The sequence below is a fragment of the Opisthocomus hoazin genome, chromosome 8 (genome assembly GCF_030867145.1).
Source record: "Opisthocomus hoazin isolate bOpiHoa1 chromosome 8, bOpiHoa1.hap1, whole genome shotgun sequence".
Taxonomy (NCBI): domain Eukaryota; kingdom Metazoa; phylum Chordata; class Aves; order Opisthocomiformes; family Opisthocomidae; genus Opisthocomus; species Opisthocomus hoazin.
In genome coordinates, this window is record NC_134421.1 from 69,964,601 (window position 1) to 69,991,929 (window position 27,329).

The 27,329-nt window shown below is 43.5% G+C and overlaps 1 protein-coding gene across 2 annotated transcripts in view; it reads left to right on the forward strand.

Annotated features, from left to right (window-relative positions):
• SFMBT2 (Scm like with four mbt domains 2) overlaps window positions 1–26,631 on the forward strand; it is a 125,713-nt gene extending 99,082 nt beyond the window's left edge. For both annotated transcript variants that reach the window (XM_075428530.1, XM_075428532.1), the window contains 6 exons: window positions 4,238–4,347; window positions 12,802–12,977; window positions 14,528–14,700; window positions 16,479–16,727; window positions 16,881–17,009; window positions 19,257–26,631. In XM_075428530.1, the coding sequence (XP_075284645.1) occupies window positions 4,238–4,347; window positions 12,802–12,977; window positions 14,528–14,700; window positions 16,479–16,727; window positions 16,881–17,009; window positions 19,257–19,397 (978 nt within the window). In that variant the 3' untranslated portion in view covers window positions 19,398–26,631. The remainder of the gene's footprint in view (window positions 1–4,237; window positions 4,348–12,801; window positions 12,978–14,527; window positions 14,701–16,478; window positions 16,728–16,880; window positions 17,010–19,256) is intronic.
• Window positions 26,632–27,329: the final 698 nt, after the last annotated feature.

The window sequence follows — 27,329 nt, forward strand, 5'->3', positions numbered from 1 at the left end:
GCAACCCTTGAGCAAAATTTTCCCAGCAAAAGCTTGAGAGCAGTTGCAACTTATTTGGTGGTATGATCAAAAATACTGATTTTAATTCCTTGTGTGTTTGTGTGCATGTATCCTTGCATCCGTGCAAAGCCTTAGGTGGGTGATAAGTAACTCTTGTGCTATCTAGTGCAAGACTTGTTTTTAAAGCCTAGCTGTTCATTATTCCTGGTGCCAGCACAGGTTTCTGCTGGGACCAGTGGTTTATTGTGGTTTCTTTCATCCCAAGAGGCAAGTGAGGTGATAATGGCTGTTGTTGAAGATCAGCTGCAAAGCTTATCTCATTCCCGTGATACTTGTTTGGAAAAGAAATTGAAATGTGGAGCCAAGTACAGTGGATACATCAACTGTTGCTGTCCAATGACTGCATCTGGGCTGAAAAAGAGTGTCCGTATAGTAGCTAAGATATGTATTAAATGCTAACTTTAAGTTAAATTGAAATAAACACCTTGTCAGCTGTAGATTTAGTTCTTAAGTCAGAATATATAAAAATACTTTCGAACAGTTCTTCCATCTATGCCAACAATCTGCCACAGCAACTTTGTAAAACAAAATGAGATGTCTCTTTAAGACTTCAGATGATCTATAACCTACCATATCTTAGAGAAATATTCTGTGAAGTTTAATTAGCCTCATTGCTTACTGTTCTTACTGGTTTTGCTCTTAATTTAAAAGCAAAGAGGACCTTAAGATAATGTGACTGCCCAGCTAATGCAAACAGGAGAGAAATCAGTCATCATTTGTGAAGGAAGGATATTGTACTCTGCGATTTGAATTTTTTGGAGCACAGCATGACTGCTTAGAAGAAATTTGCATAATTAAATCACGGTGCTCAGAAAATTAAGTAGCTTGTACTGAGCCTTAGGTGTATGATTGAGCCAGGCTGATAGTGTTATCATTAGTGATCAGATATGGTGTTGGAATGGCAGAAACCTCTATAGTCTGGAAAGATATAAACTGCATTTCTGCAAGAGGATTCACTAACATCCTCCTCAAGACTGCTCCGTGGACTTCAACTCACCTGTAGTAGTTCCTCCAACCTGGGATCTGGCCATCTGTATTTTTGAAATGTCATGGACTGTCATAAGCATGTCAACACTGAAGTGCTACAGCCTTGACTGTGGCAAAAGCTCAGTTTTATATCCTTGATCATCTAATGAAAGAATCCGAAAGAACTCTTTTTTCCTTTCTCTCTCTGTCCCACAGATATATCATTATTCCAAGTAAAATAAAATAACTGTTTACTGTCCAGCCTGAGGCTAGCCTGGGAATTAGGGTCTGTCCTATTAGGTGGGGGATGTGGGCTCATATCTCAGATAGAGGAGGGAAATTGAGTTTCTCCTCATAAAGATGTTGATCAATGGGCTCTTGAACAGGAGAGGAGGTATGATGGTTATTTTGAACTGCACTTCGTCAGTGGTGCTTCCTAAGAAAGTTTCATCCAGGGTTGGGACCAATGAGGAGGGTTGGAGAGATGGGAAAGGAGTGAATACCAAAAAGCTATGATGGGAAGAAAAGTGCTAAACTGCCCAGTGGCATCAGGCACGTCTAGACATGCTCAGAAAAGGGCCCTTGTGCACTTGAAAATCTAGGACATGGTTAACTTTACAGCTAAGGTGTCAGGTGCTTATAAGGTTGGATAGAGGTTTGTGGGGGTGCTGTGTGCTCATGCTCACTGATGTGACTCCAACCTACTTGACTCCAAAAATCTGAAGTTCAGCAGTGTCAAAGTAAAACCTCATAGATGCTTAGCAGCAAATGATGGTGTTGTGTAATCCAATGCTCTGCTCTAAGCACCTTTTGTTGCAGCCAAACTATTCCTGATGGGGAGGGTTGAAAATCAACTACAAAAATCTCAGACTGGTCCCATTCCAGCCGAAGGGAATTTAGTAAATCAGATCAAAATTTGACCAGTCTGATAAGGGTGAAGTAACTTTCCATCTTCATAGAAAGCTGTAAACTGGAAAGTTGGAAACTAGTCTGGACTTCTTCAGTTTTTGCTTTAATCACAGTTAACTTTTCCACAAGGAACAACATGTTCTTTTTTCTCCCTAGTGTTTAATAGTGTGTAATATGAAGCAATAATGTTGTTAGAAGATAACACTGTTAACATGGTGATGGACTCCTGCTGTAGGGTATAATGCCAAGCTCAGTGACTTATGTGAGATACAACAAGAGTAAAATTCAAAGTTTGTATTTAAAAAAGAAAAAAATACTCCTTTAAAGGGCAATGATTGTTGTTACAAAACACTCTTTTTTAAACAGAATTTAGAAGTTTATGGAGTCCTGCTCATGACAAGCCAGCTTTGATAGAAGTCCTGATATTGTGGGTGTCTTTGCAGGGCTGGAGTTGATTAGGTGTCTGGGATAATGCCCAAGCATGGTCAAACTGTTATTTGCAGGGTCAGATTTTCTTTTTGTGCTCATTTCCTAACTGTTCTGACAACTCATACAAACACCATCACTCTGATCAAGGAGCATGGCAGCACTGTTTGTAGGAACCGGTCAGCAAGAGATGCTTGCTTTCTGCTCGCAGCTTTCCCACCAGCAAGCTGGGTGGGTGTAGAAGTGTGCTGCAGAGCTTTCCCAACAAGCCCTGTGTAGGTGTTAAATATTAACTCCCTGGATGTGCTGATCAAGAGGGGAACACATCTGATGAGTTGTAATGAGCATGGGAGTTACCCAGGCAACTGATGTTTTTTGAAAATCCACCGTTGGTTTCCCTGCATTGGGTCGCTGTGTCAGAAGCCAGTGGCCCATCAGTTTGTCTGGTGAGAAGCAGGCAAGAAGAGATGTGGACGAGCAAGTGGATGGGCTCACTCAGAAGCTTTCTTTTGTTCTCTTGTGTGGCTCAGTGACTAGTACAGTGGGTTGTGTGACGAGATAGGAACCAGCTGGAGAGCTGTGGGTAAATCTATGTTGTAGTTTCCCCTTGTATGAGATAGGGAGTGTGTTCCTGCCCTTCCTCACAGAGTGTTTTGAAATGCACAGCTGGTCAGAGCTGCGTAAGACGTTAGTGCTATTGTTGGGCATTGCTTTATGTGTCTCTAATTGTGCTTTTTTGAAGAGCAGCTCAAGTAATGTTTCCAAGGACTCAATGGTAAGTCAAAATTTGCTTCTAGTAAATAACCTAGCCAGGCGACTCAAACCACTGCCATTTTACATGGTACTGTGCAGCATTAAATGAAGTCCTTGCCTGAAAATGACTAATCCTACAAGGTTTTCAAAATGCTTGCAAATCCTCAGGTTGCTGGATTTAAAACAACAACAACAGCACCAACCCAGACAAAAAACTCGAACATAAACACATTGCTCTCTGCAATATGACCTGGTCAGTTTTTCATTTCTGGTGAACCACATTCGTGGGTGCTGGGGAAACTCATTGCTCATCGTGCTGAAATCATTTACAGGCCCCCAAAGAATTAAGAACAGGCGCTAGGTAAAGAGCTAAATCATATCAAAACCAATCCAGACTCACTATGAGGTCATTTGTGTGCATACAATGCAGAGTGTTCAAACACATGGTTTGGTGCTGCTAAGAAATTTGTTTTTCTTGTGTTTATCTCCTTAGGCCAAGTGTAGGCTATTAAAGCTTAGATTCCCTGAGCCAATAGTAGGAATAATTTTTATTCTCAAAGACTTTGGATTAAATGGATTGGCACATGTGTTTTGTTGTACAGAGTGGACACACACTGGGTTTCAGGCACACCTCCTGCAAACTCTTTTTGTGTAGACTTCATTAATATTCTGTTAATACAGTCAAGGCACACAGCGCTCAGGCGCTTAAGCACATTGCTGACCTCAAGTATGTGAATTTCCCCTTTAGTGTTCAGTGTGACTTTGTGCCTGGTTGAGCCATCGGAAGTATTTTAATTTTTTATTAAATTGAGCCATCATAGATGCCAAATGTGGGATCTGTTTTGGGTGAGAGGGTCTGTCTCAAAGAAAAAACCTTGGTTAACAGAAAGTCTTTGGGGTTAGCTAGCAGTGTTTGATGCAGTCACCATATCAGACTGATGTGTCATCTACAATATGCTTTGCACATAGATCCAATCTGGGACCTCTTCTGATTGCATCTAACACTAACTGTGTGCAGGCTTGACCCTAAGTTGGCACCTGTAAACTGCTCGTGGAATCATATTCACCTTGGTCAATGACTACTTTTAAACCGATCAGTGTTGTCGGTTTTGTCTCTCAATAGGTTCTCAGCATGGTGATCAATGCAGCTTACAAGCCAGGGAGTGTTTTACGAGAACTGCAGCTAGTGGAAGACCCTCAGTGGAATTTCCAAGAGGAAACACTTAAAGCAAAGTAAGTCTTCAGAGTGTGCCCTTGTATTTGAGAGGCTTCAAAAATGGAACTGGCTGGGGGGGAAAAGATTTTTTTTTTTTTTTTACTGTGTTTTACTTTTCTAATTGTTGTTTTGCTTCATTGAATTATTTGACTCATTCTATAGCAACTTGAGAAATGAAATATTCACCTGAACGGTTCATTTCTATTGTCATTCTCCAAGCTGCCATCCAGATTTTGATGAAAAATGCCATGTTTATTCAGTGAAGTCCCGAGTTTTATGATAAGCTGTTCCTATAAGCTTTGCTATTATTGAATTAACTCATTTCTTGGCTTTTTAAATGTAGGAGCATTACTGCTTTTAATATAGAGCCTGTCACTCTAATGCAGGAAAACTTAGCAAGAATGAACGGCACAGAAAAAAGTGCAAACAAAATAGCAGGGACGCATTTTTAAGCAGGAGAGTGATTAGGACAAAATACTAACAGATCTGGGATTCAGAATATATGCTTCAATTCTGATCTAAACAGCACTTAAGAAGGGGAGACATTATTGCAGCCTTCCAGTACCTGAAGGGGCCTACAAGAAAGCTGGAGAGGGACTTTTTACAAGGGCCCGTAGTGATAGGACACTACCATTACTAAGGAGTAATGGCTTCAGGCTGAAAGAGGGGAGACTTAGACTAGATATTCGGAAGAAATTTTCCATCAGGAGGGTAGTGAAACACTTTTACAGGTTGCCCAGAGAAGCTGTGGATGCCCCCTCTATCTCAAGGCCAGACTGGATGGGGCTTTGAGCAACCTGGTCTAGTAGAAGGTGTCCCTGCCCATGGCAGGGGGGTTGGAACTAGGTGGTCTATAAGGTCCCTTCTAACCCAAACCATCCTGTGATTCTGTGATTCTGTGAAAACTGTATCTAGAAAGCACACAATTTCCCCTTCCATCTTTAAGGTTTACCCATGTATGTCTTCTTTATGTAATGGGCACTACACTTAGAATGTATTTCAACAACTATTTTCTCTCTGAAAGAGGTGAGTCTCTCCTAAGCCCTCTCCAGAGTCCCTCCATAGAACAATTCTTCACACTTCAAGACAGATGTCAACAAGTAATTCTTTGAAGACCACTCTCTTCATTGACTAACTTGGTCACCTTGACTTTTTGAGGACTGAAGTTTAATGCAGTGAATCTTCCCCTTTGTACTGAACTCTATTACTCCTTTTCAAATAAAAGAAATTTTCTTTTGGTTATTTGAAATGATTGGCTGTCAAATATGGCACTATTGATTTCTATTATATTTGATCTTTGACCATGCAGGTATTGCAGAAAGCTCATGTGTGCTGTGGTTGAGGGAGAGAACTGAGAACCTTTTATTCTACATACTCGGAAACTGCTTTTCTAAAGGAGGATTGCAAATAGAAATGAAAAGCTGCTAGAAAATCCTATTTTTAATTTGCTTCTTTCACCCATGTGGAAAGTCATTTTTTTGTGTTTGTCAATTGAGATTTTGTGGGTGGAAATCTAAAAGTCATCCTTGTGCATGCAGATTTTCATTAAAAACAAGTCATCATCCATGACCTGGTTTTCATTGATTCCAGGCTCCTGCACCTTGTACTAGCAAACATCGGATAATGCACTCCTACAGGTACTTAGCAGTTGTGAAATCAAGTTGTGATGCCCGCATCTTAATATCCTATCCTGCAAAGAACTGAGCTTACTGGCAGTTTTTATTTTAGCAGTATCCAAAACAGGGCGTCGTTAGCATTTCTCATTTGAGTGTGGGGATCCACCTTGTGCAGAAGCAGCAGTATCTAGTTTTTAAGGCTGCTGCAATCCTTACTTGTAGTGGGAGACAGCATGGAAAACATTTAACTGACCATCAGGTGCAGTGATGTCTTGGCCTTGAGAAGTCAGCTATGTCTACAGCCCAGTCCACTGCGATCCCAGGCAGCCTCCTGGCTCCAGATGTGCTTACACCAGGAAGACCAACTCAGTTATGAGTACATGGACCACTAGAGATTGTCACTTATCCGTATCACACCAATCACTTATCCTCCCTCACTGTTACCTGATGTGCTAATCATACGGTAATGAGCATCTCCGTCTCCGTTACTTTCCCCCATGATACTCCTACTCATTCGTTCCTGTGTCTGTTCCTTCCTCACATCTATTTAGCAGGGCAGCCAGCCTGCTGGGATATACCCTACATCCGCATAGCCTGCCAGATAAAACTATACCACTGCTGTCCAGCAAGAAGGTTTTGTATTTTGTGTTGACCAGCCAGTCACAGACTGTATACGTCTTCCCGTATGGTGGCTACCCCAGGAGACAGCATCCTCAGCTCTTTAGCGAGTCAAGCAGCATCTTTCAACTTTACCAAGCCACAGAATGGATCATTACAGGCTCAGAGCTGGGGCAGCATGTTTTGGAGTGACTTCTAAGCCTAGAAATATGTTCTCATTCCATATGGTATTGTCCTCTGGCCACTGAGGAGACAGAGCTCATGGGGCTGGACAGCCTTTTGTTGCTGTAACTGTGTGGCTTCTGGGGCTGGAAGCTCTGTTTGCAGAGCAGTGCTCGGTGGCCATACCAGCTCGCCTGTGGGTAGTTTTGAATGTTTCTAAGAGTAGGCAACAGAAGGTAGACAATACTCTAAGACTGTCTGGCTGCCCTAGGACTTTGTTCTTTTTTCCTTCCTGAGTTTGCTTGGGTTGCTTCGTCAAGAAACATACCAGAGTTTTAATTGTGTTTGGTTGTGCAGAAGCAGAAAAGAAAACGTGTTCATGAAATCAGATACCTTGGAATATGCAAACAGCACATGGCACATTACATCAGGCATGACAGTCAGTTGTACTCCAGAATCTTTAAACAGAGACCCATAATGAGCAAACGCCTGTCTACACCGACTTCCAGCTACATGGGTTCCAATGGTGTCTTGCTGCTAATGATGACAGCTCTACAGCCAGCTGGAGCATCTGTGCTATAATGTGACATGTCATGTCACCGCCTTCCCTCTGATGTAAACTGACAACTCCTTGCATCTTGACGATGTTGGTTGTTTGCAGCGACGGCTGCAGTAGGGTAGAGGAAAGGGGAGGGAGGAGGAGGGTGAAGAGAAGGCTGTTTTTCCCACTGGCCCAAATGCCAAATCATGCACTGCCAGGAATGCGTTATTCCAGTCCTATGGCAACCTGCATTTAGTTTGCTCTGCTGTCGTGAGTGACCAGCGCAGAATCAATTACACTAGCCTTCCAAAGAGGGTAAACAATTTAGATTGTCCGAAGAGATGTGTCTGCAATGCGTGATGGTAGTCGCTTCCCATCAGCACTGCTGGCGCTCTGTGAGAACAGTCAGACCTGATTTATTGGTGATGATGAGTTAGAAATGTCAGGCCTGATCTGCTGAATTCCCACGAGAGCCAGCCGAAGCTGTAGGCGTTCAGCGCTTATAGTTTTGAAGCTTTAAGCTCAGTGCCTACGTCTAGATTTGGCTACCCAGTTTTACGTCTAGATTTGGCTACCCAGTTTTACGTAAAATGTTTAAGGCATTTCGTGCTTTGTAGGGGTTTTCATTTCTAAGGCCTGTAAGTGGGGCTGTTTGGATGTTCCCATTTTTGCAGAACTTTGGACATGAACAGTACCAGTGTGCACAGAAAGTTATCTCCTGGGTCTTGTATGAAGCCCAGTTAATCAAAATAATAAAGATGAGTATTCCTGGACTCCTTCATTAAATGAGATTTTGAGAGCTGCCCAAATCCAATAGCTGAACTCTAGGAATATCTGCCCCTATGGCAGACACCATTGCGTATTTATGAGGCCGCATTTCAAAGAGTCTTTTCATGGTGGATGCTGTAGAAGACTGCCTTTCACATGTGATAGATGAAGCCAAGATGTTCAAAGTCTGCTTTGCCTCAGCCTTGGCTAGCAAGGGTCGCTCTCAATCCTCCGAGGTCCCTGTTACTGTTTGAGGGAGTGAGATGTTACCCACAGTAAATGGAGAAGAAGCTGGAGACACTATAAGCAAACTGGATGTGCACAAGTGCATGGAACCAGGTGGGATGCAGCCAGCTCTGCTTGAGGCAGATGGCCAGTGTCATTGCAAGGCCACTCACTGTCATGTCTGAAAGTTAATGATGATCAGGGAGGTTTTTTGATGTCTGGAAAAAGGCAAACATCACATTCTTCCTCAATAAGGGCAAGAAGGGGAATCCAGGTAACCACAAGCTGTCAGCCTAACGTGCCTGGGAAGGTTATTAGGCAAATCCTCCCAGAAGCCATTTGCAAGAACATGCAGGACCAGTAAGTGATTGGGAAGAACCAGCATGGATTTACAAAGGGCAAATTGTGCCTGATATGATGAGGTAACTGGTTTAGTGTTTAAAGGACAAGCACTGGAAGTTACTTACATTGATTTTACCAAGTCTTTCAACACAGTCTCCAATAGCGTCCTCATAGCCAAGCTGTAGAAATATGGGCTGGATGTGTGCGTGATGAGTAGAAAGCTGGCTGGACAACCGAACCCAAAGGGTTGCAATCAATGATATGAACTCCAAGTGGCAGCCAGTTATTAACAGTGCTCCTCAAAGGTCAGTACAAAGCTACAGCTCATATAATCTGATTCATCTTCCACATCAGCTTCCACGTTAGCTTCCACATTAGCATTTAATTAACATTAAATAGCTTTGGAGGAAGATAACTACAACATTTTTATTGATTTTACCAAGACTTAGATTATTTGTAAAATCTTTGGTATTCAAGATACACGGAGTGGCTTCAAGGGTATCAGAGTTTTGATGAAAACTTTAGGGTTTTCTGTTATTGGCAGTTGCAATGGCCCATACAGGCAGGGTCTCATTAAAACATAATGAAGTGGATGTTAGACAGTTTTTGCTGCAGTACTGGGAAGTTGCTTCTGGTAGCTCCCATGCAGAGAGACTTTTGTTGTGTGCTGTGGGTAGCTAGTGTTTCCTGGAGTTTCCTCTTTTGACAGACTTTAAGCTAACAAGACAAACTGGACATTTTTTGCAAAAGAACAGATAGGAGTTTTTGGTCCCCCAAAAGGAAATTTAGGCTTTTAGCTGCTGAATTGTTCGAAAGAGTCTCAATGATTGTCAGAACTGTGGATGAGACCTTTGAAAATGAGGGCAGTCTCAATGCTCTTGCTGTTTGAAGTGGCTTCAGCATGAGGCTTTTCACGTCATCACACAATGGTCCCTAGCTGGAGCTCCTAAAAGGCATTTTGTTCTCATGAACCTCTGATCTATTTTATCACCAAAGGAATCTTCAACAGAAGAATGGTATTACCAGCAAAGTGCTATTAGCTTAGTATCGGAGCAGCAAAGATCCTGAGTATATTTTTCATGGAAATAGTTTCAGCCATAAGGTTTTCTACAGTTTTGGGGATCTGAGGACAGAAAAAGGGGAGAGGAAAGGAAGATTTCTTTGGGTTTAGCTGAAAAGTCTTTTTTAAAAGAACAGTGGTTTCTAAGAAAACTGAAAAGGTTGTCCTTGTCATGGCTGTTTTCCAAGTCTCCAGTGCTGCCATGCTGCGCAAACAGGTTACTTACTGCTTACAAGTGGTTGGGAACATAAAAGTCCTAGTATGAAAATGTCAATAGGAATATCAGTAGTTGATAATTTTTTGAGTGATGCTAATGGAAAAGAGGTTTCTGATTATATCCAAAGGAGCTCGTTCCAGATGACTGTCCTAGAACAACTCAGATTACATTGGTGGTGTTTGTGTTAAAAATCTTTACTGTATGAGGAATATGGAAAATATTAGTAGAATGTGGTTTATAGTTGAAAGAGGTGCTGCCAAAGCCAAAATCATGTAAAAAATACTACTGTGGCCAGTACTAACGCCTTGGGTTATTGAGACCGATTGCTGTAGTCATGTTTATCTCCATTTTGCCGTTCAGACCAGACTGTCAAATCAGTCAGTTATTCATTGTCCTGGTTTCATCTTTTTCCTTTACCAGGCACTTTAGTACAATGGGTCCTTTCTGGGCAGCCAAATACAATAGGAAGCACACAGTTAGAAAAAGTCAGCCATCCTTGAATAATACCCATCAGGCAGCTTTCTTAGTTTATAAGAGAGAAGATCAAGAGGCAATTTGATTACAGTGCTTTTGCAGGGAAACAAAACCATATGCAATCTTTTCATCCTTCTGGTGAAAGTCAGAACAAGGACAAATAAATGTAAGTTAAATCCAAACACGTACAGACATAAAATGAGGCGTAGGCTCATGAGCTATAGGTACAGATGCTCCAGCTGCCAGGATTCTTCCAGTGTGGAGACCGGCGAGGGGAGGCTGGTGCTTTTCTGGAAGTGATGCTTTAGTCCAACCAGAGTTGTTGGGGTTCAGGTGATGGTAACTCAACGAAATTCTGCAGCATGTCACAGGAGTCAGACTTACTGACCTAATGATCTAGGCCATTGTTAAACTTAATGGCTCCTGGAGAAGAAATAAGGGCAGGAGTCTTTTCAAACACATTGAAAAGAAATATAAAATGTTTATAAGTAGATATATTTAAATGCCTGTGGAATTCGTTCTTTTTATGTTAGGTATTGCCAAACCCCCTTTAGCCAGCCTGCCTGTGCAGCTGTTTCATAGGGAAGCTGGGATAACAGTGCTGTACATGGAAGGAACACTTTTTCCATTTTACATCGTCTGTCCAGGTCTGTTGCAGTGCTTGAAGAGTTGGCTAATTAAGTCTGTCCTTCATTTGTTCCTTCCTTCCTTCTTCCCTCACTTCCTCCCTTTCTCCCTTCCTCCCTTTCTCCCTTCCTTCCTTTGAATCCAGGGTTGTCTCCATGACCTGCTGTCTTTACTCAGGCAACAAATGGGGTATCAGGCCCTCATGCCTTGCAGAAATGCTCATTTAGGTTATGGAAGAGTTTTGTGTTGAGGCGATAGTTTGGATTAAGTCTTTTGCGACATAAGGTTGGTCGGACTGGGCTATTCTCAGACCCAAGTTTCTTTTGGGTAGCCCTCTGTAACATTTTATGTACCACAGTTTCAAACCCTTTTCCCATACTGCAGTGTTTCCAGAAAGACCTTTGGGGAAGGAAAGCGGCAAAAAATGGTTTCTCAGTTGCTTTGTGCAACTTGGTAAAACCTTCAGAGGGGGAATACTGTCCAAACACACGCTTTGCATTTTAACTCTCCAGCCACATCTCCTTTGTTTCACCTTCTCCTGCTCTTCCTCTTCCACATCTGACGATCAGCAGCTGATTCCCTGCTAGGGACCCGTGGGTCTTAATACACTCGCAAATGCTTTGTCTGATTTTTCCTGATGACTGTATCTTTGTCTTTCATTGCCTTCCATCCAGTAATCTTGCTTTCACTGTCTTTCCCTCTTTTGTGTGTGTTACTTTTGTCTCCTCTAAGCACATTTATAATGCCTTAGCACCAGGCGCTCACATGATTGTCTCATGTGTTGCATTCCTCAGGACGTGTAAGAGATGTTTTAAAAACCTTATCTCACTGTTTACAATAGCTTGGTGCAGTTGTTTAATAAATTATGGGGATAATTGGTTTTTCAGAGTTCACATCTACAATGTATTGCAGCAGGGATGTAACTATCTTTCTTAGCCATTTATCGCTCAGGAACACTTCATATAAAACACTGAAATAAATGTTTTAGTAGCACATGGATAACAAATTTAAGACAAACCTTTCATTGCAGATTTCTGCTCTGAGCATTCCCTGTAGGAATCAGGTTTTTTTTTAGAGCCTATTCCTGCAGCCCTGTTAAACAACTGAAGAGACTCGTGATTAGTTCCTTGGGTTTTCTGTTGCCCACATCTCATAGCAGTGAATTCATCTGGTCCCCCTATGGCAGACAGTGCAGTTTCATTCAGATACTCCTACACAGTGTGTGCATCCCAGTAACCGCAGCTGGCACATTGAAACTGTGGGCTTGTTGTGAGCTGGAACGTGATGCAAGAGCTGCCTTGAGAAGGATGGCAATGGCAAAGACCAAAGGTGTATTGAGGGCTTATAGAGACATTCTCCAGTGCAACCCGAACACAGGGTGGTGACCAGAAAGCTCTGCAGGGCGTATAAGCTGCTTATTGCAGGTCAATATATGGAGAGAGACTACATCCTTCTCCCCAAAACTTTCCATCGGTTCGTAGTATGGTCTTGCTGTCCTGTGTAATACCCGGACCAAGCCTACTGCAATTTTTTTCCGTCTCTTGCCGTATCTACTGGTACATCCAATCTGTACATGCATTCCTCCCTAAATAATTTCCAAACCTCTGATTCCAGGATCATTTCACCCTGCCTTTCCTTCCTTGAGTCCATCTGAAATGGAACCACTAAAACAAGTAGACCTATTCTGCCTGCCTTCCCAAGAGAGATGCTCGCCCAAAAGTCATTAGGGAAGATATCTCCTCAACAGAGGAAAGTCTAGTCTGTAGCATTGAAGGACGTTGCGTGATTGGTGACATGGAGTCTTGTTGTACTCTCTTCTAGATACAGAGGGAAGACATACAGGGCCACTGTCAAGATCGTGCGAACGTCGGATCAGGTAGCGGATTTCTGCAGAAGAGTCTGTGCAAAGTTGGAGTGCTGTCCCAACTTGTTCAGTCCTGTTCTGGTGGCTGAAGTCTGCCCAGAGAACTGTTCCATTCATACTAAAACCAAGTACAGTGAGTATTGGCCAAAATACTTCTTGTTGCTAGCTGGGAATCAGAGCAGTGGGAGACCGCGCATGCACTGGTGGTAAAGAACAGGAGTTGTGTAATACATTAATATTGACTAGGATTCGTTCTAATCTAAGAACAGATATTTAATCCTGACCACGCCATCACAGGCTGCCTTAGCATTCTGTACAGAGAAGTAGGCATCTCCAGAAAGCAGTCCGTCTCACTCCGTCCTAATATCTCTGTTGAAAGTCATTACTTTGGGAAGTCTTGCCTTTTCTTCATATGTAAAGTTAGTATAAGGAGCACATAAAAGGAACCTGCAGTGGCCAGCTGAGATTTAAACTGCTACATCTGTGACAGCTGCATTAGGTGAGATGAATCCTGTCCTACTCAGTGAAGGGTTTCTGGCATATGCACCAACACAGGCCAGTATCACGATGCTGAGGTGCTGGAAGGAGTTTGGGAGCATTGACTCTCTCTGCTCAGGGTGTTTAATATTTAAATAAGTTCCTGCCTATTCAGGAAGGCTGAAGTTAGGCATGTGTTCAGCGCTTTTTGTTACTGATATTACTGGCTCCTTAACAGGTCAGGGAAGTGGAAGTGAGTGCTGTCCTTCTTCCACAGAGGTTGCAAGAAACCAATATGATTTAAACCAATTAGCTTCTGTTTGGTGCCAGAGTAGAAGAAGTAATGGGCTCAGGGTGATATTTAGATCACCGGATATGGGTTTCTGTAGAAGTCTACACCTGAGCTCGACTCCTAGCTCCCACTGGTAGCAAATGGAAAGCTGGAGAAGTACAGCTAGGGGAACTCCAGCTGAGATTATCTCATCCCAGAGTTGATGGTTGTATGTAGCTGGATGAATTGTTCCTCAAGACTCCACTGTTTTGATGAAAGGCTCAGTTCAGTTGCCGACTTTGACATGGCTGTCAAGTCCCATTTTAGTTTTCCCGAGATACCCCACGTGATGAAAGGCAGAGTATCTGTCAGCCCCAGAAGAAGCTGTGGAGCATGTGAAAAGGCACCTGACCCAAGTCCCTAATGTAAGGTCAGAGGACTCTCACACCCTTAATTTCAGCTTGGGCCAAAAAACATTTGAAGGTAATAAAATCATGTTCCTTTGTGCGCTGAACAAACATACATAGTTCAGAATAGATGGTCCTCTCCACTCTCTGCTGAAAATATTAGCAACTGAAAGTATATCTAGGACTGTCAATTTGTGCAGAAGTACATTGGATCAAATCTGAAGTGGCCTCTCTCCCTCCAAATCACTGCTGGGCTTAGTGGAAGCTTTGCCTAAGTACCTGTTGCTAAATTCTGAACACCTCACTCATCGTCAATAAATCTGTATGCATAAGAGCTGGAACACACTGTGCTAGTCCAAGATGACATCTTGTATTTACACTGGACCGTTTTTCCAAATCAATGTATTTTAAAGTTACTCATAAAAGTGTACCAAGAGTGCAGTACTGAATCAGTAGCAAGAAGCAAGCCACAGTTTCCTTCTCTTGGTGGTTAAAGTTTTTAATGGCCATTTTGCTTCATTTCTCCAGCTTATTATTACGGGAAGAGGAAAAAAATCATTAAGCCACCAATTGGGGAAAATAACAACATGAAAAGTGGACATGTCAAGCCAGCCAGGCGCAGAAAAAGGCGGAAATCCATCTTTGTGCAGAAGAAAAGGAGGGCATCAGCTGTCGATTTGAATGCTGCAGGCTCTGCAGAGGTACGTGTTGCAGTGGGATAAAGCAGCGAAAGCACCGTGATGCTTTTTTGTTGCTCCATCTGCATCTTCTTTTTGGGGGATTCTCCTCAAACCTCAACACTTCTGTTTTCCATTTTGAATCCCTCCTTGCCGCTCTGTTCTTGTAAGGTCAGACTGGTTTTATTGGGATGCTCTGGGGACTTTTACCCTTGTCCATTCTAGAGTTAGCAAATAGAGTTTTTGCTCCCACCTTCATAATGCTCACTAGCTAACATGCTGATCTAATATTATGTCTTTGTTTTCTTTCGCTTCCTTCTAAGCCTGTAGGCAGACAGGTGAGCCTGTTAGATGCTTTGCACAGCATCTGACAGAGTGAAGGAGGTTTGTGATCCATGTCTAAGATCTCTGAGTATTATAATAAATAATAACAACTCAGGTTCCAGTGTGGTTTCAAGGGCTTTTATTTTTTCATTAAACTTTCGTAATATTTTTGGCTCACAGATGTTCTAGAAGCTTTAGAAAACAAGCAAATGGTTTGTGTCCCAAATATTTGGTATTTGAGGCTTCAGTCTTTCCAGTATGCTGTGTGATATGACAGAGTCCCAGCTTCAGCAATGATTTGTGTCCAAATGCAACCTCGATCAGACTTAGTTCTGTGTGGACTGTTCCTGGGTGATTTGCCCATCATGGTAATCACAAAGCTCATGTGTGATTTCACTTCCTCAGCTGAGTGCCAGTGATTGCTGCTTTGTGCAATGTGAAATAAAACTGATTTACTTAAATTCCCTCTACTTTAGCTGGAGGGGGATATTTTAGTCAGCTTTCAGTTGATTGCTTGCATCTTCATGACTTGGTTCTCATTTAGGTGTAGTTCTGCTTCATTTCTTTAAATTATACCTGCTTCAAAGGAATTTAAACTCAAGCCTAAATCAACCATTAGCCAAGTTTTTCAACCTTTCAGCCAATATAATTAACTGTCCAAAACTGCTCTTTCACTTAAGACCTGAGCATATGGCTTGGATACATGCTCATGCTTTGATCAGAGCTAAGCTGTCGAAGCCGTTTGGGCCACTGACGTATATATAAAGTTCAAAATACACAGTTTCCATCCGTTGGTGTGTGCTTGAAAGCTCTGTGTGACAGAAATAACAAGAATCTGGTATAATATGCTTTAAATGGAAATTTGTGCTTCACCTTCAGCAGTTAGGTGTTGGCCTGAAAGCAGGGAAATCTGGGTGAAATGCTCTGTTCTGGGTTTTACAGAAATGCCAGCTGAGAAATCAAGTACAAGGATGCACTTGTACATCTAGATATTCTTAAAAGGCACCAAAATTTCTTTCCATTCCATACAAGTGACACCCATGACAATTTGAAGCAAGGGGAAGGTTTAAATTCAGACCTGTTTCTGATTTTATTTCATCTCAAGCAACCTGAGTTTCATTTTATCCTTTTAGTGTTTTCCATTTCTCCTTCTCAAGCACATCTGCCCTGCCACAAGGTTTGAGAGGCAAGCCCAGCAGAGGAACATTTTATGCCAGATGAGTTATTGCTGTTGACCTTTTGTAAGAAACAGAAAAAGGATTTGTCCACCGTGTACTATTTTCTTCTACATTTTGTAACAAATCTAAATTGAGGGCTAATCTACTTAGCACTGTAATGAAAATGAGATAATTGTGTTAAAATAAATGTTACCCTGGACCTGCATGGGCATGGGCATGCAGTTTGACCCAGTGCCTTTGAATCTGCTGCTCTATTAATCTCTGAGCCTGGATGCTGTTTCTGTGCTGGTCTTTGAGCAGGAGAGCGAAGAGGACGAGCCGGACGTGCTGGAGGATGAGACGGGAAGCGAAGAAACCAGCTCAGAGCTCCGGGATGACCAGACAGATACCTCCTCCGCCGAGGTCCCCTCGGCCAGGCCCCGGCGAGCAGTTACCTTGCGGAGCAGCACCGAGTTGGACAGACCTCCTCCCACAGAGAGAGCCCGACGGAGCCGGAGACCGCAGCCCCACTCCTACGGCGAGGCGGAGAAGTGCACGCAAGTCAAAGAAGTGAGTATGTCCATAGGCTTTCACTCCCAATTAATAGCAGTATTCGTCCTAAATTAACCTTTGGTGCCAAGCCTTCCTCATCCGAGGAGGGCATCCTTGCCCTTGTTCTCCACCAAAAGCAGTTTTCTTTATGAGAGCATTTCGTTTTTGTAGGAAATTAAGCAAGAAGAGGAAGAGAAGCTCATCTTGGACAGTAATCCATTGGAGTGGACCGTGACTGATGTCGTGAGGTTTATTAAACTGACTGACTGTGCACCCCTTGCCAAAATATTTCAGGAGCAGGTAGAGGTCTTCATGTAACCGTTCTCTTTGTGTCTGTGGTACTTACATCACCAAAAAAAAAAAAAATAAATAAAAAGAACAGTACAAACCACCTTGCGAGCTGTACCCTGAGCTTTGACAAAGAGATTATGACCAGACTTTAGATCCCCTCAGATCAAGGTATAGCACAAATTTTGGCAAGGCAGGGAAACCCTTGGAAACTTGAGTCAGAGCCTTGCCAGATCCTCAGAGAGATCAGAAACACTCCAGGCAGAGTGCTTGTGAAAAGCAGGAGATTTAGACCTTTCTTGTTCATGCCAAGATCCACAGCGCTGTTCTGGTGTTACACAGGCGTCTCACTGTACCAACAGATAGTGGTTATTTGTTACCTGGCAAGCTGCATCTCCTGGCCACATGAGTTCCACCCTGTTTTAATATATAGGTCTGGGAAGCAGATAACTGCTGCTTGAACCCAAACCTGGCTGCCTGAATTTTGGCACCAACACGTAGATGCTCCAAGTATGTAGACACCTACTTTCCATCTACAGAAGGAGTCGCCTTCTCTGGAGACATTCAAAACCCACCTGGAAGCAGTCCTGTGCAGCCTGCTGTAAGTGAACCTGCTTTGGCAGGGGTGTTGGACTAGATGAACTCCAGTAGCCCCTTCCAACCCCTACGATTCGGTGATTCTGTGAAGATCTTCCTCTGAAGATCTGTTAGTCAGGCCCTTGGATGACCTAATTTTAGGAGATGCCAAGCATCTCTGCATTAAGCAGGTAGGTTTGCAGGAGCAGAAGGCAATGCTCTTCGTCTCAAGTCAGTGTGAATGTGTAAAAAAAAACCCAGCCATTCCTTGGCTAATGAGTGACAGCCACTGCATAAAGGGCAGTGCTAAGAAATCATAGTTAGGAAGAAGCAAGTGTGGTTAATTAGGCCATAGCCGATGGCAGTCAGTGGTATGGCCACCTGCACACTGAAACTCTGATTCTTCACAGTGAATAACTCTGTACCTGAGTACAGCTGCTTTGACCGGGAGAAGCTGAAGTGTGAGTCTGGAGCAGGGCTGAAACACTCCGTAGCACGATGCTGTGGTCGCTGCATCGCAGCGTGCTGTGACCGTTTGTTAATCAGCCTGGAATAACGCCAGGGCCTGAAAGCCAACCCCGTCTCTCCTTTGCCAAAGGGTTTCATGGTGACTTTAATCGAACACAGATGACTGGATTTTTTCCTTGGGATTTGCAAGGAAGCTCTGGTGCAGTGGGCCATGCCATCAAGCTTCAGTGGAGGAAGAACCTGAGCTGTGGACAGTGCTGATCAAAGCTGTGCTTAAAGTGTCCAAATCCTCCTTGTGTTTAATGTTATCAAATCAGGGCTGTCCTGGGGAGTTTGTCTTGCCTGTGAGTTACAGTGCTTTTTCTGCACTTGGACTCTGATCCTCCCTAAGTTACCCCTTAGGGTAGCAGTTTTGTAGCCCGCTCGTCTGCTTCTCAGTCCATTAAAGAATAAAAAGGCATTGAGCTCTTGTTTAAGAAGAGGATCATAAAGCCAACAGAAATCCCTAATAACAGGATTTTAACTAAAAGTCTTTTGTCTGGGGTGCTCGTTCATGGAGTTTGGTGCTTGCCTGTGGGAAGGACCTGACCTCCGGAGGTCCCTGCCAGCCTACACCATTCTATACGATTCTGGGACGTTAGAGATTGCAAGGGCTCCAGGTGGTCCAGGCCACTCTGTCTTGGTTGTTTAGCAGCTGATGTTGAGCAAGGTAGGTCCTGCGTGGACCAGAGGACACAGCACAGATGTAAACCTGTGCCAAGCAAATCATGGGCTAAAGGAGGTGGGGGAAGGATCTGACTTGGCAGTGGGAGCAGCATCAGTTTCTCCATTCAGCTCCTTCCTGTGTCCCATGGTGTGCTCTCTGCAGCCTCCCCCTTGCCTCAGTTCCTCAGTCATAAAATGGGACTAATCAGATCTCCGTGGACCCTGCAGAGTTTCTGTAGAAGGTGGTCCAGCATTTCAGCAACTGGAAGGCTTTTTCCAGACTGGGGGCTAGGTGAGATCCTAGGAAGACAGACTAGACAACTTCTGGAAAAGCATGAGGTGTCCCAGAGAAAGGAGGTGGGCAGTGTCAAAGGGGGAGAAAGGGCAGAGGGTAAAACCACCTTCAGTTTTTGGGGCAAACTTCCCTTCTTGCCTCTCCAGACCTGCTTATGCTTTCTGCCCTCCAGAGTCCACAAACAAAACCCTTTTCCCTGTCTTTTTCTTCCCCAGGACATCGATGGCCAAGCCCTGCTGTTGCTGACACTGCCCACGGTGCAGGAATGCATGGAGCTGAAGCTTGGTCCAGCCATCAAACTGTGTCACCAGATCGAGCGAGTAAAAGTTGCTTTCTATGCACAATACGCCAACTGACTGCACTTCTCCATTTCTTTCTGCACTCCTTGTTCTCCCTCTTTTTTAACATTTTCACTTGGTCAAGGGTTTTTTTTCCCGTTTTCCAAGAACATGTGGAATTGGAAGCACTCGGAATTAATCTGTAGGGGGGGGAAAAAAACCCTACAACAGAAAGCAAGCAACAAATGGAACTACTTTTTCTGTACTTGTAAAGCACACCGAAAGACTGCTGGCATCTCTGCCCATGAGCCTCACCAACCCGTTATGCCATGGTGCAAGGCCAGCATGGACCAGATGGTTTGTTGTTCGTTAAAGCTACTGATGGCAGATGCATTCCCAAGGAGCAGGGTCGGACATTTCGGGTGATGATGGTTTGTCTAGGTCTATTTCTGGACATGAATATTTCTTGTAGACGACTCTGACACACTTCTTTCATATTGAAATGTAAGTGATGATTTGTAGCATTACCTGGATTTTACAGCAAATTTGATCTTAGTGATCAATGGGCTTTTTTTCTCCTGCCTCTCCAGTCTTACAAAAGGAAAAAATGTTATACGAGTCATACGCCATTTGCTGTTCTTGAGTGATTTATGAAAGAGGACTCAACCCATGGTCTCTGTACGGTGTCAGGCGAAGCTGCAGCGAACTGACAGGGCTGTAACAGGACCTAGAGCACTGTAACGCATCCTGAGCTGCGCTGGCTGTGCACAATAAGCTGAAGTCTCTGTGATGGGATCTGTGCAGTACTGCATTCTTGTACAGGAACGTGCATGAAAGCTTTCGTCGTCAAGCCCATCCTCTTAAATCCAAGTTACTTTAAAGACCTGACGTTGAGCCCCACAGGATGCAAAAAAAAAGCTATTCAGATTTAATGATGAGACTGTGGAGTGAATGCTGGTTTCATTTGCACCTTCATGAATCTGGTTGCTAGGTGGAAATAAAAAGCTTCAGTTTTTCAAGGCTGTGTGTGCCGCAGTGCTTTAGACCAGCTGAGGATCCAGCCCAACGCAGTCAATATAAAGCCCCCAGGTTGTCCCAGTCCCACCCTGACTAGTGAAACTGGGGGCTTGCTTCATGCCAAGCAGGGTAAGCACCAGAGAGGGTAAAGAAATGGGCCAGACACCTTGGGTTTGCCTCAGCTGTATTTATAGAAGTGTTTCACGTTCACTTTGCGAGGATGTATGACCCCATTAGTCCCACGTGTTGAGCCTGAATCTGCTGTAGCTCAGCAGAGGTTGGCGGCATCACATTGGTGTAAAATTCTCCCAAAACCAAGAATCAAACTGGGACCAAGTCTGAATTTTGCTCAGACTTCAAGGTGCAATTGAATCCCTGCCACAAAAAGTGAATTGGGTGGTTTGTGCTGAGATTTAGCCTGATTTCATAAGAAACCACTGACCTTGGCAGACTTTTGTTCTCAAACCATAAACAGACCCCAGTTACCTAGCCTTAGGGAACTCAGCCTGGAAATTGTACACAGCTCAGTTACAGTGCTGTCATGCCAAAGCCCACTCAGTGAAGACCTCTTCAAAAAGAAATGTAATCTCTAGCCCTAAATCTGAAGCCAGTGCTTATGGCCAGATAACCCCCACCTCAAGCACGTACCATATGGTGACAGCAAACTTGGATCAGATAATCCTGCTGACACCCAAGTTCTCAGAAGAACTTACTGAGTAACACCAGGCTATAGCTGCTGCCTCCTCCTTCATCACTTTCCTTCTTAAGTTCTTTGGATTAAAGAAGGAAAGCCTCAGAAATAAATATTCTGGACTACATCTGAATCTACCCAAGAGCATGTGTTAGGCAAGAAGTATTGACTCTGTTTGCCGTGCATCACTGGGGAATTTCTAGTCTGTCTGTCAGCGAGTTTCACGATTTGCCACTGAGGAATGTGATGGGTGCAGCTGCTGGAGGCTGGGCCAGAAGCTGTCAACTCCTGAGACTTCATCAAAAATTTTCTTATATGGGAGGTCAGCAGGACTGGATCTGTTGTCAGCTGTTGTCATGTACTGAAGATCTTGTTGTTCAAGTTTTAATCAAATGAAAGGACAAGTAGTCACATCAGCATCAAATAGTTTGCTTTTGTTTCTCAGAAATCCAGGAACAGGGTTCTGTAGTGGTGCAGACATTAAGAAACTGGATTTTAGACTGGATTTCCTACTGACAGTAGCAGTGGGCTGTGTCCATGCAGCTGGCTTGAAAACTACTTTGGATCACTTAGAATCCCCTAAAAACGCTCCTTATTTTGTCTCTGAAGACAAAAGGATTGTGCCCAGCCAAATGAGAGCACAGCTGAGAAGAACAGAGAGGGTGCTTCTACCAGCTCCTCCTTGCTTCAGCCCAGTCCCTCCGATGGCTGGTATAACGTCTGTCAGTAGGAGATAGCTCCCAAAAGACTGCTGTCCGGAGAACTGGTGTATGAGGACGTTTCAAGGACGGGAAGCAGAATGGCTGTTTGCTAGAGCATCCCAGCACTGATCCTTTACTTACCACATCCACCTTGTTCTGAGCATCCTTTGCTGCTCTGATGTTCTTGGAGTTTCTGGCTACTGGGATGTGTCAGAGACATTTAACACTTCCTGGGACACATTGCAAAAACGTCATTGTTTTTTCCATCAACCCTGTATCTGTAGATATTCCTATGGCAGCTAACTACTTGTGGAGGCACAGTCAGGGAGCAGCCAGCCACAGACTCTGAGAGCAACCAGCTCTGATGTTGGCCAAGCAGGGTATGGGTGAAGCATTGAGCCCACCACATGGGGGTCTTTACTGATTGTTCAGGGAAGTTAAATCGTATTTAAAATTCACTTATTAAACAACAACAACAAAAAGTTTTAATTTTATCTTGCGCCGGCTCTTTTATTTCCTCAGGTTTCTCTATCCTCACCACTTGTCTTTCAGTTTATTCTTCAATGTCGTGTCACTTATCACTCTCTGTCCTTGCGGAGGAGATGATAACCTGAAATCTTTATCCTAAAATTACCATGTGTGGTAAATGCTTTATTATTTCTTTTAGTCTTCAGGTTGGGAAGAAATAGGGGATTGGGCTATTGTTGTCTGTTGCACTGATTGCCTTCCAGAAGAGCTGGAGCTGACCTTCTTAGACAATTTCTTAAGCAAGTGGAAAATGGACATAGTTTAACTGGACAATATGCTCAGATTGTCACTTAACAGCTTGAGCAGAGATCAGAAAGAACTACTTACTCTTGCTTGGACTTCATTTCAATTCTGGAATGTTGCAAGGCTTTGGAGTAATGTCATTCAAAGGAGATTGCTTGGAAACTCGATCTTGCTAGGGTAAAATATCACTTTACTTTGCAATGTAGAAGTATAAGCTACTGGAGGGTTTTTTTGGTCCAGCCCTGGTTCTGAGTTAAATTCAGAGCTGCTGCAACTTCACAGATACACTGATGACATTGGTGAAGCCACATCTTCTCCCTGCCCTGTCCTTTATTTGGTGTACAGGCCTGAAGTTTACTGTGTTATCAACTACAAAAGGCCACCAGTGTGGAGTGCTGAACTCATGATTATCCAACACCATTACCAAGGGCTGAGGAGCAACACTGCTGTTGGGTACTGCACTTCAGCACATTCACACAGACCACTTTGCTCCCACAAGAAGAGTGCGCAGGCACCCATTACTGGCCTGTCTTCAGGCATAGGACCATGGATGGGCATTTCTGGAGCAGAAGTGGGGGATTGAAGAGTGTGTGGTACCTGCCCATCTTCATCTGCACTGGCTTCTTTTGAACTTGCACTCAGTCAGGTTGAACAGATCCATGGGCAGGTCCCTGCTCCCTTCCCAACCCCCTCATCACTTCCCTTGACAGAATCAACCAATTCTCAGTCTGCAGGCCCAAAGCACCAGTTTCTGAAATTGGATTAAAGCATTAACTTAGGGGAATGTCCACGGTTCCCTGGCTGGTTGTCCTGCCTTTCTCCTGCTGGCATGAATGCTCCTCTTCCACCTTGAAGAAAAATGTTCTCTTTGCTTTCAGAGCTGTTGTTCCCTTTCCAGCTCAAAAACACAGCTCCCATCCACACTCCCATTTTTTTTCCCAATGCCAGGATGACCAAACCCTGGCTTTTTCTACCTCTCAGAGACGTGATGGCCTCTCAGCTCCAACAAGGATTTCAGGATCTCCAACTCCACCATGTTAACCATATGCAATAGCCCTCCATGATTTGATCCTGCAGGGTGCAGAAAACCTCCTATAAGTGTGTGCTTTCAGTAACCACTGAAATCAGGTCAAATGGTTACGTACCCTGTCCTTAGTGAAGCATCTAGCAAATGGATGTCCTAGCCGAGATGGCCTGACCCACACTGTCAGAGGTATTTGAATGTCTGCTAGGATTTGCAAAGTTTCTCAGTAGGTTAGACACCTAAAACCTATTAATATTTCACACTGGGTAAACAGCTAATTTGCCTTAAACTGGAAAGTCACCATTCCTTGGCTTTCACCTGCAACTTTTTGCAGTCCCCGGTCGTGTAGTGTGGAGCAAACACCATCTCAGCTCTTTGAAGGCAAACCAGACACTGCTGGGCTGCCATAATCGACATTTGGTCACCTGAAATGCTTGCCTTCATCTTTTCACGGCACAAAACTGAATTTGGCAGAGCTGCAGTGCCATCTCAATGTTTTAGAAGCTCAGTAGCATCAGGGCACTTCACATACTTTTTACTTTTCTGGTGCAGTGTGTCGCGAAAATGATGAACTCTGACTGTTCCTCCAATTTCCAAATTCAGGTGCCAAAAGAGAAGAGCATACTGCAACTGAACACCATTAGAACCAGCTTTATTACATGTGGATAAATACAGTCTCAAGGGCTGCATTTTGGTGCTAAGATATGTCACACTGCATTTTACATTGTTTGGGATTACAAAGCTGATTCCCTACTCCCAGAAATATTTTCTGTACAGGAAATATTTTCTGAAATCTGCTATGTTAAGCATTAGGATTTTATTTTTTTTCTTGTGGCTGTAGATTAAAATTTTAAACTCAGATACACTCATCAAATGCCTCCCCACCCAATTGTGAGTTTTGAAGAAGTTTTATACAGTATATTTATGTAAAAACTCTTTCAAAATTTGAATGCATGTATATTTTCCCCTCAACAATACTCTTCAGTATATGAGCTGACCCAGAACTAAGGGAATCTACTTCTCAGGATTTCATGCAGAAGTACCTGAGGCTAGTGGAAGGGCTTTCACAGATGTGTGGGCTGTGGGACCAATTTTTTTCACTTAGAAGTCAAAAAATGTGCAGTTATTTAACGTAAAATTTAACCCCCTCCTTCTCCTAGCAAGCAGAAATCCAGCTGAAATCTTCAAGACTTAGTAAGAGAGGGCTTGTGTCCTTAGGTGCTCATGCACTCCCAATAAAGGAGCAGAAGCATTTAGTATTCCCATTTATTCTTTGGTACAATACTCCAGCAAGAAGTGCAAATGATCTTAATGGTGGCACTTAGCATACGAGCCAGTCATCAAAAATGAGAGTTTTGCAGCCCAGTAGTCCTTTAAATGTCAGCCGTCCTGCAGAAGAAGGGTGGTTTTGCAATGGTTTGGTGCCATGCACTGGAATTCGCTTGCAGAAGAAGACACGTGAACTGCACAGAAACAACATGGGTCATAGTTTTAAATACTCATGGCCTTTCCCTTGTTCTAGTCTTTCATGTTAATTCTTACCTTGAAAAAGATGTCATGTTCCTGATATAAAACTCCAGCCTCTCTAATGGTCCATGGTGGAGCATACCAGTAAAATAAATTTTTGTCCATCATCACACTGTAGATGAGCATGGGAGAACTCTGTTTACAAGCGGTTAGGTCAAGTGAGACAAGGAGATCTTGCTTCAACACCTTGTTGAAGGAGTCTGTGCAGCCTGAAGGGCAGATGTTCCTCACAGCGCGCCGTGGCAGGACAGATGTTTCCAGGGATGCTGTTGCTGGATAGGTCGTGTAGCCCAAGTAGCCTAATGCAGCAGGTTGGTTGCCATGTGGCAACCTACTTACAGGCACTCCTGGCCTTCATGTCTGTCTAGGATGTGGGAGAGGGAAAAGAGGGTTTCAGGAAAAGAGAGAGGTTGGAGTTCTGGGCTTGAGATATCTTTGTGGAGAGGGACCTCTCACAACAGGGAATCATAGAATCAGTCATAGAATCATTTAGGTTGGAAAAGACCTTTAGGATCATTGAGTCCAACTGTAAACCTGACACTGCCAAGTTCACCACTTAGCTACGTGCCAGCTATGGTCCATGAGCATCATTCCTGAAGGCTTCTTTGAGTTTTGTTCATAGCAAAGATGCTTTGAGTCCTAGCAGGGGCCAGGTGAGAGGAAGGAAAGAAGATGGCAATACAATGCTGGCAGGTTTGTATTTTGTTTCACCTGTGGAGATTCAGGGATTTGGCTCAGGTGCCTTCTCTAGGCTGCTTGGCTGGATAGTAGGGAAAATCAGTCTTTCTTCCTTGTACCCAGCTCCTGTGAGTCTTCTGGGCTTGGGGGCTCAAGAACCTCCTCTTGCACCTTTAAGACCTCCATAGGAAGTGTCAAAGGCTAAAACCTGAGCTCTGTGTTATGAAGTGACAGGATGAAAATGATCAATCCCAAATCACCCCACCTGCTTGTCGCTGCTCCAGTCCCATTGGAGATTATGGACATTTTATCTGCTTATATATGTATGCGTTCAATTTCCCAATCCTTGTTCCGCCAAACCTAGTCAGGATGTGCCAACATGTGCAGTTATTCCAGCAGCCTTCACTTTCAGGGACCTGCTTGCTAGAAAACACTCACCTGGGGAGTGGTATGACGACGCTTTCATGTACACAGGTAGGGATGTCAAGTACAGCCAGGCATTTACTGCAGTATGGCCCAACAGAGGTGAAAGTCTCAAGTGCAGGCTTTGAAGGGAGTTTAATCTTCTCGCGTACCATGGTAGGACAAGGCAAGCACTTAAGCCCTCCTGTCTCTTAAGGAACAGCAGAAATTAGCCTCACAACCAGCAGTTACGGTCCATTCGTGGTGATGCACGTTGGAAACCTTTGAATTGTTTTGCATTCCAGTTTGTACTGAGTATTTGATTCAAACTTTGTGTATATAATCCCTTTGGTGTGTTACAAATATGTATGTGTGTATATATATGTATATATGTGTGTGTGTATATGTATGTGTATATATATATATACAGATAAATCAATCAATGCTGGTGTTTTTACTTTTTAAAGTTGACAGGGCAAAGGGCATGTTGTTAGTTTGTTGTAAGATTCTATTCTGTATATATGTTTTCATGTAAATAAGTGAAAATCTATATTCAGAGTTATATTTTAATTTTTATTCAAAATGAAATAAATCCCCTTTTTACTTGAAACAGTTGTAAGCTACATTGTTAATAAAGTAACAATAAATAATTTCTCTCTCCAGGGTAGTTTTTTGTTTAGCTGGGAAGTGGGGGTTGTGCTTTGATGTAATTGCTTCATCCTTGAGGAGATAAGGTGAGAAAGCCATCTGCTTGACTTCACTGCTAGTACCAACTCATGCATCTTCTAGGACAGGCCAGTCTGGATTTGTCCCTTGTGGTGTTAGACACTTACAGAAGCAGCTCTGGAGTCTCCCTTTTTGTGCCTAGAAGGAAGCACATGCAGTAAGCTTCAGGTTGGCCAAATCAAATCACCCTAGGGAACTGCCTCTCTTCAGTGCCTTTGGAGGACATCTAGGAAAAGTAAACTCTTCCTTTAGCTTAATACTAAGAGAGAGTGAGCCTGAGCCGGTAGCCAGTCTACATGGATGGGCATAGATAGACATTATAGAATCAACGAATGATTTGGATTGGAAGGGACCGTAAAGATCATCTGGTTCCAACCCCTCCTGCCACGAGCAGGGACATCTTCCGCTAGACCAGGTTGCTCAGAGCTCCATCCAACCTGGCCTTGAACACTTCTGGGGAGGGGGCATCCACA